We start from the raw sequence: 12,915 nt of genomic DNA, 5'->3' as shown, positions 1-12,915 counted from the left end.
GAATGTATAGTTGCTGCACTATCGGAGGAAAGAGGAAATTTTGTTAACTTTTAATAGAGACGGAATAAGAGAAAAAGAGGCATTATAAAAAGAGCAAAATAAAATGATAGAAATAAGTCCAAATATATTGCCAAATATAAATGATCTTTTCTGTTAAAAGACTAGATTTTCAGGGCTTTAAAAAATCCAATTATGTATTCTTATAGGAATTTAAAATAAAACAAAATAATTGAGAATGAATAGATGAAAAAACATTTCTAGGCACACACTAATCAAAACAAAGCTTGTATAGCTTTGTGCATATCCAGCAAAACAGACTTCAAGGCAGAAAACAGTATTAGGGATAAAAAAAAAGCCACTACATAAATAAACAAAACAATTTACCAGCAACATAGACTAGTCCTAGAAAGATATAACAATCCTAGGCACATGTATGTAAGATTATGGATCTTCAAAAAATATAAAGCAACGTTGGAAAGAATTGTATGAAGAATTCACATATGGACCGCTTGGTGAGCGATTTTAACATACCTCTCACTAATTGATGCATGAGAAGAAATATTAGAAAGATGTACCATTAGTTAAATTAGATGCAATGGATATAAATAATCACTGAGCAATAATTGCAAAAGGTGCATTCTTTTTAAGCAAACAGAGAACATGAATAAAGACTAGTCATGCACTAGGCAACAGAGCAGAAAAATACCAAAATTCTGAATCATTCTGATCATAGTGGAATTGCTTTAAAACTCAAAAATATAACCACGAATCCAAAATTAAAAGCACATTTATGAATAGCTCATATGTAAAAAAGAAATAATGAAAATGAGAAGTATTTAGAACTGCACTAATGAGAATGCTACACATAACTTGTGAGATGAAGCTAATGTGAACTTAGAATAAACTTAAATGCATATATTAATAGTGAATAACAACTGAAAATGAATAAGCTTAAGTAGATGAATTTAAAAATTTATAAAAGAATAAAGTTAACCCCCTACAAAGAAAGAAAAAATAAAGATAGAAATTAAGGAATATAAAACAAAAACAATAGAATTAACAGATAACAAAAATATTCTTTGCAAGCACTCAAAAAAGTAAACCTCTGGCAAAATTGATTATGGAGAAGGGTATGAATGACTAATAATACATTAGAAAATGAGCAAAATGATCAGGAAACCCCAAGTGGCTAATAAAAATACAAGGAAATGCTCAGTCCTATTGGTAATGGGAATTGTAAACCCAAGTAACAGCAAGGTACCATTTCCCACCTGTCAAAACTGGTTAAAAATAAAGGCTCCAAATACTGAGTTTGGCAAAGATGTGTAACATCAGGAGCTCTCGTGGACCACTGGTATATGTATAAACGGGAAAGTAGTTAGGCAATATCCAGTAAAGATGGAGATACGCACGCCCTACAACCTGGCAATTCCACTCCTTGATGTCGCCCTTGAGTAGCTATCACACGTGGGCAAGAATATGTGCGCAAGAATGGCCACTGTGGCACTATTTGTAAGGGCAACAAGTGGAACAAACGGAAAGCCATCATTAGGACATTGGGTAAAGTGTGACCACTCAAGTAACAGAAAATGTATCAAGATGGTTAAACACTACGTTGAACTTCTGGGGGGGAAAAACGTTGCAGAACATTGTGTATGATTCATTCATATAAGGTTTTAAAATGTGTAAGAAATACTTGATTTTATTAATTTACTTATGTGATATTGTGATTTATAATAAGAAATGTCTATTTGGTTTTCATTTCCATTCTGGCACAGAGCTTCTAAAACCTTGGAATTTCCTAAGTACAGTCATGCGCTGCATAACGACATTTTAGTCAACGACAGACCACATATATGATAGTGGTACCATAAGATTAGTGCCACATAGTCTAGGTGTGTGGTAGGCTATACCATCTAGGTTTGTGTAAGTAGGCTCTACGATGTTTGCACAAGGAGGCAATGGCCTAAGGACACACTTCTCAGAAGTATCCCCATAGTTAAGCAATGCATGACTGAGGAGAGTGATAAAGATGTCTTTTGTTATCTTAATGGGGTGACTCTTGAACCCCACCTAAGGATGGGGGCTGGTTGCCAGGAGGACCAACCCTGTGATTAGAGGTTTGGAACTTTCAGTCCGACCCTCCCTGACCTTGTGGGAGGGGAGAGGGGCTGGAGGTTGAATAAATTGCCCATGGCCAATGATTTAATCAATCATACCTATGTAATGAAGCCTCCATAAAAACCCAAAAGGAGGGGTTTGCAGAGCTTCCAAGTTGGTAAACACATGGAGATTTGGGTGAGTGGCGTGATGGGAAAGACCACGGAAGCTCCTCGCCCTTTTCCCATACTTTACCCTGTGTATCTCTTCCATCTGGCTGTTCTTGAGTTATATCCTTTTATAATAAACTAGTGATCTAGTGAGTAAATGAGTTTCTTGAGTTCTGTGAGCCACTCTAGCAATTAACCAAACCCAAGGAGAGAGGTCCCAGGAACCTCTGATCCATAGCCAATCTGTCAGAAGAACAGGTAATAACTTAGACTTGCGACTGGCCTCTGAAGTACAAGGAGGGGATGGTGGGATCCTCCAATCTGTAGCCAGTTGGTCAGAAACACAAGTAACAACCTGGACTTGCAAAAAGTGGGTGGGGGGCAGTCTTAGAGGACTGAACCCTTAACCCGTAGAACCTAATGCTATCTCTTGGTAGCTAGTGTCAGAATTTAATTAAATTGTGGGACACCCAGCTGGCGTCTGGAGCATTGCTTGTTGGAGTGGAAATACCCCTCATACACACACACACACACGTTAGAATTGGGTCCAGGAACCTGAAAGAACTTATGTGTAATAAAAGTTTTAAAACGTGCGTGGAAATAATAAACATAAAATTCAGCGTGGTGATTACCTCTGGGAGAGAGAAAAGGAAATGGGTCTGAGTGGTATACATTATAGGTATTGATTATATCTGTCCAAAAAAACTTAAAGCATATGTATACACAAACACACACACAAGAAATTATGATTCATCAAAGCTGGATGGTAGGTATATATACATGCTAGTATATATTGTACTTTTGTTAATGTTTGAAGTATTTCAGAATATTTTTAAGATAAACTATGTTAAATTACTTAATAGTGAGACTTTCGGCTAAGTTATTGTCCTTAAGAGAATGAGCTTCTTTTTAGAATAAATAATACAAGTGTAATGTTATTGTTTACCACTCACCCCGCCCCCCAAAAAAAATCCCCACAATCGTACCTTTTTACGCAAGGAAACTGAAGCCTTGTCTAACGACAAACCCCTATGGGAGCCACTGAGTTTCATCTGTAAGCCTTAGGCATAGGCAGGTGAAAAAGTAAATTCATTGACAGCCTGTAAGATGAGAAAAGGAAAACAAGAGCAGCAAGAATCACAGGTGTCTCAAGTTATTGGCCTCACTGTTCACAAACAAGGCTTTATGTTTTTTTTCCAAAACAGAAGTAGTTGTTCAGTCATGCATCACTTAATGATAGAGAGACATTCTGAGAAATGCATCATTAGGCAATTTCGTCATTGTGCAAACATCATAGAGTGTACTTCACAAACCTAGATGGTATACCTACTACATACCTAGGCTGTATGGTTCTAATCTTACGGGACCACGGTTGTATATGTGGTCCGTCGTTGACTAAAACGTTGTTATGTGGCGCACTACTGTACTTTTTTTCTCATTAAAAAGTAATTCATATTCTTTGGAAAAAACCTCAAACACATAGGGGCCGGCCCGGTGGCATAGTGGTTAAGTTCGCACGTTTTGCCTCAGCGGCCTGGGTTTGGTGCAGACCTACGCGTCGCTTATCAAGCCATGCTGTGGCAGGTGTCCCACATATAAAGTAGAGGAGGATGGGCATGGATGTTAGCCCACAGCCAGTCTTCCTCAGCAAAAAGAGGAGGATTGACAACAGATGTTAGCTCAAGGATAATCTTCCTCACACACACACACACAAAAACTCAAACACTGAAAAATTAATTTAAAATAACCTATAATTGTACCACCCAATAATAGTCATTATAAACATTTTAGTATATCTTTCTATTCATATAGAATGTATGGATATGTATGTGTTTACGGATATGTATATATAGTGTTGTGTATGTGTATGTATGGTCTTTACCCAAAAAAGCACACTCTACATTTTTGGTTTTAACCTGCTCTTTATGTTATAATATGTCCTAGAAATAGTTCCATGCCCAGAAAAAAAAATTTGTCATTTCTCTTTTATTGGGTATGTAGCATTATACTGTGTGGTCATGCCATTAATGTATTTAACCAAACCACCGTTAGTTTTTCCATTCTTTTCTTATATACATTGCTGCAGTGAATACACTACACAAGCATCTTTGAATACTTGTCCATTTGTTTCCTTGGGATAAGCTCTTAGAAGGAGATTTACAGGAGCAAAGGGAATACATAACAAATAGTGAGGCTTTTGGTATCAGTCAGAGTTCTCCGGAGAGGCCAGCAGGCTGGAAACTCAGGAGTTGGTGCTGCAGTCTTGAAGCAGAATTTCCTCTTCTCCAGTTAACTTCAGTGTTTGATCTTATCTATCACCCCGTATGGATATTATTTCTTTGCTGAGTATGTATTTTGCATACATCTTCTCTGAGTCTGTGGCTTTGCCTTTTTACTTTCTTCGTGGTGTCCTTTAATGAGGAGAATTTCTTAATATTAATGTAGTCCATGTAATCATTTTTTTCTTTAGTAATTAGCTCCTTTTTGAGTTCTCTTTAAGTAATTTTTGTCTATTGAAAGACATTATGTTTCCTTAGTTTCATTTCATGTTTAAATGTGGAAAAGGGAAATAATTCACGTTAACCAAACTGTTTTCTATGGTATCCTGTGTTGTAGGATATTTTACAGTTTAGATATTTATTAATCCACCAAACATTCTTTTCTCCTGCTGGGAACAGCACCTCCTCCTCTGTTTTGGGGGAACTTCTAAGGGCCTGCCTATTGTAGCATTCAACATTCTTTACCGCAGATGTGAGCTCTTGACCCAAACTGGGCCAATAATGGTACTTTTGCCCCTTGGCCACAGTGATTGGTCCAAATATGGCCTTATGACCTAAGCTGGAACAGTCAGGAAGGTGACTGCAGAGCTGTTGGCAGCTGTGGTTCTAGCCCAGTGAGACTTCAGCACAAGAAAATAAGTTTGAGAATCATTGGGTTAAATAAACAGGCTTCTTTTACTGCAGGCCTAACTGTAAGCTGACAAATGAAAAGTGCTTTAATCTCTGAGCTAGGTTTTGAAAGATGCTAGCATTTAATAATTTATATGCAAATCATGTTATTTTTTTAATTTGGGCAAAGCGTCTTCTGATAAATTAAAAGAAATTTAATGCAACCAATCTGCAAACTTTTTCTTATGCAGGTTAGCCAGTACACTTTTGCCATGTGCAGTTATAGAGAAAAAAAGTCTGAACCACAAGAGTTAATGCAACTTGAAGGATACACTGTGGATTATACAGATCCCCACCCAGGTAATTCTAAGTTGAATCACTTTCCCTACCATTCATGTATTCAGGAAATTCTCATAAATATCCTATTGTACATTTCAAACTCTACTCAATGAATACGCTACATATTTCACTTATCTACCTGGACAAGACTGTTCGAGATGAAAGTTATATCTTTTTGAGGGCTTCTTAGTTTTGGCCATAACTCATCATCTCTGTTACCTTAGTATAAAGATGAAATATGTGAAAATTACTGTAGTAGAAAAATTATATGAGAAATATCAGCAATGTTTACATAAACTTCTTTACTAGAAAGCAAAGAGGTACAAGAAACAGATATTGGGAAAGAAATGGCAAATGAATTATATATGCTACCAATTTTCTCCCCAACAACACATTCTTGTACTTCTCTCCCTCCCTCCATATTAATACTAGGTATACTACTAGACACTTGGTATCTAAAATTGGTGAAAAAGTGAAAGAATGAATATATGGAGATTAATGAAATTAATAAAGCCTAATTAAGAAATATATAGATATCAATAAACGTAGAGATTAAGAAATTAACATATGGAGATTAAAAATAGGAATCTGTGATCAAATTCACTAATCGGTCACTTAAAAATGTAAATACCTTCTCTGCAAAAGAATTTTGCAAAAGATAAAATACCATACAGTATAAGTATCATTTTTGCCTTACCTGTATTTTTTTTTTTTTTCTGCTAAACTCACCATATATTTCTCCTGCCTATAGAATGAGAAATGTGCCAACAGATAAAACTTTCTTCTCTGGCATGAAATATCAGATTATGCTATGCATTTCTCTGGGGTAGGTTTGTATGTCTTGCAGAATGTTACTGTGTCATGGACTATTCATTTCCTTAAGCTGCTTTTAATTTCCAAAGCAATATGGAAGTTTAAACCTTTCTCTTATGATTCCTTCAGTTCTTGGATTGTGGATTTGATCCTCAACTAAAAATCATTTAAAACATTGAGCTGTTAATATCAAATCGATTCTTTTCCAGGAGACCATTTAGTGAATGAGATTAAAATGTGCCAGTTGTGTAAGTTTTTAACAATGTCTTTCTTCCTCCACAGGCCTTCAGGGTGGTCAGATGTTCTTTAATGCTGTTAAAGAAGGAGATACTGTAATATTTGCCAGTGATGATGAACAGGATAGAATATTATGGGTTCAAGCCATGTATAGGGCCACAGGTCAATCATATAAACCCATTCCTGCAATTCAAACCCAGAAGCTGAATCCTAAAGGAGGAACTCTCCATGCAGATGCTCAGCTTTGTAAGTTTTGTTAAAAAAATAATTTGATTATCAATTAATAACCTTAATAAGATATAAAATTATCTGAGGCAAATTTGTTCAGTATTATAGTTTACATCATTAACGGATTCCTAATTGAATAAAAATAGTTCATATTAGTAATCACAGAATTAGTTATCTAATTTTTCCCACATATCTGGAGCCTGTGGTTTCCAGTCATGAGTTTGCCAACCATTGCGTGTCTCTGGGAATCTCAAGAGCATATAAGAAAATTCTCTAAAACTTCCCAAAAGAAAATTTATTGTAACTTACTGTGATTTTAACTTATGTGTGCTATAGAAATGGAAAAGTAATGCAAAAACAAATTGGCATTGAAAGGATTTCAGAATACCAAAATGATCAACCATCACTTTCTTGAGTTGTTCTTAATAATCCAGAAGGATAATAGGGCTATTTTCTGTTGTAGACTGATAAAAGAAGAGTAAGTCATCAAGCCAACTCTCTTTTTCTAAATACCTTAATGTTCATGTCATTTTCCATATGCTAATTTAAATCATTAAGAATTATATTTTTCGTTTTAAGTGATTAATAACAAATTATGTAATAATGATAGAAACATTTTCAAACATAGCTTTAATAATCTTTCAAGCAAATGTTCTAACTTGTTACATATTCCTTTGCAAAACTTCTCTAATTTCTCCTATAATAGATCAGTTTGTCTATAACTTTAAGCTCAAATTGTGGCTTTTCAATAAACACCTTTTTACTCTCAAAATTCTTCTCCAGGAGAGTAACATCTTGACATGCATTATTCTCTTCTCCTGCTTTTCATGCATCAAATAACTACTCTCTCTTCCTTTTAAGCACCCTTGAGTATCACATCTGGTCATCTTAAACAAAGGCACTTTAGGCCAAATAATTAAAGATGGAATATGAGCTCAACTCCAGTCACCTTTGTGCTTTAGGGTTTAAAGTGTACACCTTTAAATTTATCACACTCCATCTTCATGTGATGTTATATCACTTCATGAGTAGTGTATGAACCTTACAACAATAGACTTCCATTCCTCCCCTCCTGGACTCGATACTGTTCTTGCAATACATTTTACTTCTACATACGTTGTAAATCCTATAATACATCCCTATTATTATTACCTTAAACAGTCAATTACCTGTTAAATAAATTTAAACAGTATGAGAAAATGTTATACTTACCCAGTAGTTACCATTTCCAGCGCTCTTCATTCTCTTGTACATACATTTTACTTCTTCTTGAAGGACTTCCTTTGACTTTTCTTGTAGTGCAGATCTGATGGTGATGAATTCTTTCAGCTATTTTATATATGAAAAAGTCTTTATTTTACCTTCGTTTTAAAAGATATTTTTCTTTCAGTACTTTAAAGATTTTGCTCCACTCTGCTAAGTTGCATTTTTTTTCCTTGATGAGAAATGTGCTATCATTTTTGTTTGTTCCTCTGTACATAACATGTCTTTTTCCCCCTAGCTGCTTTAAAGATTTTCTCTTTAATGCCAGTTTTGAGCAGTTTGGTTATGATGTGCCTTGGTGTAGTTTTCTTCCTGAAGATGTTCTTGAGCTTTATTCTAAGACACAGTTAAGTTACTTGGAAAGAATTCAATCCTTTCAGGTTTTGCTCTCAAGTTTTGTTCAGTGGGACCAAACAGTGCCTAGTTCAGGATTAATTTTCCCAACTTCTGGACCAAAGATTCTTCTTAAGGACTCTAACAGATGACCTGTGAATTTTGAGGTTCTATATTCTGGTTGTTGGAGACAAGTATTCCTCCAGGCTCTGTGTAAGTTTTGGGCACTGTCCCCTCTAATCTTTTAGGGTGATTCTTTCCCCGTTCTCAGGTGGTTGCCTCACATGCATGAGGTGGTCAGTATGCAGCTGAATCCAGAAGGCGGTGGGGGGAGGGAACAGTACTCTTTCCTGCAAGCTCTAGCCATCCTGGCCTTCCTGAACTGTCAGTTCCATCTTCTCAACACAGACCACTAGCTCTTTCTGGGTTCTTGTTCCCTGTGCCACAGCTTTGCAAGTTTCTCCTGACATTAACCTAGGGCAACTGTAGGCTCACCTATTTGTTTCTTGGTCTCTCAGGAATCGTTCTCCTATGTTCCCTGAGGCCCAGAGTTTTACAACTATTTTTTGTATATATTTTTTTCTGAATTTTCAGTTGTTTCAGGTAGGAAGGTAAATCTGTTTTCATTTATGGCATCCTGACCAGAAGCAGAATGATTTTTTTTGTAAGTTAGAGCAAGATTTCTCAACCTTGGCACTATTAACATTTTGGGCCAGATAATTCTTTGTTTCAGGGGTTGGAGGGAGGGCTATCCTATATATTACAGGATGTTTAGCATCATCCTTGGCTTCTACCCACTAGATGCCAGTAGCAACTCCCCCCCCACCATGTCTGACAACCAAAAATATCTCCAGACTTTGCCAAATGTTCCAGGGGGCGGGGTTGTAGATGGGAAAGAATTATCCCTATTTTAAAATCACTGAATTACAGTGACTTGAAAATTATTTTTGTGAGAATGTCTTCCTTATTCACTTATGTTCCAGTGTTTTTTCTTAACATCCTAGGTACAGGGAATACCCAAGGAATGCGCTAAGCTCATGGTTATCACCCATCTTGCACAGAATGGCAAGAAAAGTGGTCAGGAACCACTGGCCTAGAACATTAGGCGGTGACTACATGTACAGAATTAATGAATAAAGGATCTAATAATCACTTGATTCAGGTAGCGATGTAATCTCTTTCTAACAAAGCCTTTCTACTGTTAGATATCAACGCATTGTCAAGGCAGTGTTGATTCAGGCTAAGTGGAACTGAATTTTCTAGCCCCTTGATTAACTTATTCTAAAAAAGCTAAACTTGTTCTCAAATGCCAAACTGTTTCAGTTAACAACAGCTTTCTTAATTCCAGGCTTTTACTGAAGTTTTCTATCAGAGCAGATCCTGCTGTTTTATCTTTCTTTGGGGAAAAAAAAAAAAAAGGAAGGAAGGAAGAAAAATGTGTTTCTACCATATTCATGTGAGAATACTGACCATGACTTCTGTCAGAGATGCCACTGGACTTCTCCAGAGAGTAGATTTGCCCTTAGTATTTTCCTCTCTTCCTTGACTTCCATAGCATTCCTTTTTCTTCTTTCTTGATCATCTCTTGGAAGAACTGCTTTTAGAGTCATTAGTAGAAACTAAGAAAATAACATCATTAAATGACTACTTATAGAAATAAATGTGTTCCTAACCCATTTAAATATGCTTTGTTTTTCATTTCTTTGCTGACCTATAGCTAGTAAGGGTAAGTATTTCCATGATTTTGGTGTTTTTTTGCTTCGTTGTATTAAAATGTTGGTAATGTTATGATTTTTGAAAGAATATCATGATCTTATTCACAATGTCAGTCTCCTACTTTCTAGGCAAACTCAGAATATTTAGGTTAACTTTACCATTTATGAAACAAAAATGTCTATTTTGCACAATAGAAAAGTAGAAACAACCTAATTTCAACCATTCATGTGGGCATAAGGTAATGGCTATGAGGGTGTTACAATAGCATGCAGAAAAAATGCTCAATGTTAAGTGTAGAAAATGCTAAGTTATATATGTGGTATTGTTTTTACTATGTTAAAAAAAAAAAAAAAAAAACAGTTTAAAAAATATAGAGAAGCCAGCCCGGTGGCATAGCAGTTAAGTTGGTGTGCTCCACTTCAGCGGCCCAGGTTCGCAGCTTCGGATCCCGGGTGCGGACCTACGCACCGCTTATCAAGCCATGCTGTGGTGGCATCCCCTATAAAGTAGAGGAAGATGGGTGTGGATGTTAGCCCAGGGCCAATCTTCTTCAGCAAAAAGAGGAGGATTGGCAACGGATGTTAGCTCAGGGCTAATCTTCCTCAGCAAAACGAGGAGGATTGGTGACAGATGTTAGCTCAGGGCTAATCTTCCTCAAAAAAAAAAATATAGATAGATAGAAAGGTAGAATTACACCTAAAATATTCACAGTGGATGAGTTTAATTGGCAAGACTAGTTGCTACTTCATTTCCTCTATTTCCTGAATTTTCTTTGAAGTATCTATTTTATAACTTAAAGAAAGCTTGTTTTTAAAACTAAGCATACTGAACGTTTAGTGATATTCAGAACAAAATAATAAATTTATGAAATCTAACTTATTAGAAATCAACCTTATTATCTTTTTTAGGATATAAATAATGTGTTTATAGATTTCTCTGATAAGTGATCTCTTCCCTATTTCTTTGACTCTCAGAATATATAGAAAGTCTAGCTGCAAACAGTATGCTGCCTTTTGCCTGACTGACAGGCATTCTTTGGTTAAATTATCCTTCTTTGCTGTCTCCAAAATACTGTGCAAGCACCTTGTTTTTCACTTTTCTGTCTCTTATGTGTATAACATAATACAATGTGTATGTTACATAATACAGCACAGTAGTAGTTGACTTCGATAATAAATGAACGTCAAAAATGAACCAGAAAAGTTACCTTCCTTGTGGTTTTAAGCCAAATTTTTTTAAATTCTTAAATTGGAGTATAAGCTTATTTTATAAGCTGCTTTTCCTGATTGATGTAGTAAGTTAAATTTCACACTTCATAGGTAAAGAAATAAATGTTGAATATTGGTTTATTTTGCCTATGATTCTAGGTCTGTATGTGTTGATTAAAATTGTCCTCATGTGAAAATATTACTTGTCTGTTATTTGCTGCAGAAAGCAAGATGTGTAAATCCATACGTCAGTTTTTAACGAATTTAACAAAAACAAGCTAAGAAATTGAGTCAATAATAGAGGTGTGAACAAACTTATAATTAATATATCTATCAACTATTTCTCTTTGGTCTTCACGTAAAACACGAACATACCAACCAGGATAATCTACATAAAAATTTTAACATTAAACTCTTCCTATTAACGGCGTATGGCTGCTATAAAAAGAGAAGTGGTGTGTACTGCTCTGTGCCACTTTTAACTTCCTGTAAATTTTCAAGCTCAATGAGAGTCTGAGCTAAAAGTAAAGTATAGTCAGGTATGGGTAGCAGTAAATGCAGCTACAGGCAAACTCCTAAACATAGGACAATTTTAAACCAATTTATTAAATTTTATAAGGTTAATTTGTTGCTTAGTTCCGCTCAGGGTTTTGCAGAGGAAGTGAAGAGCTCTTAGCTAACAGCACCCTCTTTTTAGTACTTTTTGTACTCGAGTCCCAGGCCTGGACACCTGAGCACCTGATTGGTCTCAGAATGCTAATGAATGGCCTTCTCTTCTCCTTCATTGACCCCTTGCTCTTTCCCCCAACTCTTTTTCCTCTCCTTTGCCTTTTATATCCCTAATCTCTCACAAAAGCAGGAGCAGCAAAACATGCAATATCTTTCAAATTAAGGAAGGAGAAACATTTCAGGTAAATACTTTCCCCATCTCGTGTTCTGAACTCTGCCTTAGGTGCCTTTTCTGGGATTTGGGTTCTTGAGCCGTTGGGGGCTGGCTGTGGTCAGTGCCCACCACATGGCCTCCTCAGCCCTGTGGGGCCTACCAGCTTGCTCATAGTCTTCCCATTGTTTTCTATGCTAGCTATTTTCAAGTCAGTGTTAACTGTTTAAATTGATACTGTCAGCCTACTTACTCTTTTCTCTTGATTCCAACAGCTATTATTCTAGTGAAAAATTTAAATTTTCAGGTTCTATTTGAATAAAGCCTTTATAATTCCTTAAATGTATAGCAAATAGTAATCTTTCTCAATTTGGGTTTATTCCTTCTACTTTTACCATGACCTGGTGACAGTAACACCTGAAGACGCTGAAACGTATATCGAACTGTTACCATAGAAACTCTCCCCCAGTATCCTCAATTACCATGTCCCACATCTGTAGTTAGTCCATAGGTTAATCATCACAATTTATGACAGTTTTACAGTGCATTGTTAAAGCTCATATCTTTTGGGCTTTTTTTTTTTTATAATTTTCTTATTGTTTTGGAAGACAAACTGAGCTGAAATTTGTCATTATAGTGAACATTTGATTAGTGTCATGAATCATTTTAAGAACTAGTCACCATAATTTTGTGTTACAATAAACATTAATTGAAGATAATCCAGTATAACTCAGTTTTAA

General features: G+C 35.9%; 1 protein-coding gene across 6 annotated transcripts in view; it reads left to right on the top strand.

The window, feature by feature from the left end:
* CADPS2 (calcium dependent secretion activator 2) overlaps nucleotides 1-12,915 on the top strand; it is a 496,283-nt gene that overhangs the window by 333,936 nt on the left and 149,432 nt on the right. For all 6 annotated transcript variants that reach the window (XM_087430207.1, XM_087430199.1, XM_004418749.3 and 3 more), the window contains 2 exons: nucleotides 5,410-5,518; nucleotides 6,593-6,793. In XM_087430207.1, coding sequence (XP_087286333.1) covers nucleotides 5,410-5,518; nucleotides 6,593-6,793 — 310 coding nt within the window. The remainder of the gene's footprint in view (nucleotides 1-5,409; nucleotides 5,519-6,592; nucleotides 6,794-12,915) is intronic.

Source organism: Ceratotherium simum, chromosome 1, assembly GCF_057802395.1.
Source record: "Ceratotherium simum simum isolate JZ-2026a chromosome 1, ASM5780239v1, whole genome shotgun sequence".
Classification (NCBI taxonomy): Eukaryota; Metazoa; Chordata; class Mammalia; order Perissodactyla; family Rhinocerotidae; genus Ceratotherium; species Ceratotherium simum.
This window is presented reverse-complemented; position numbering and strand designations above follow the sequence as displayed.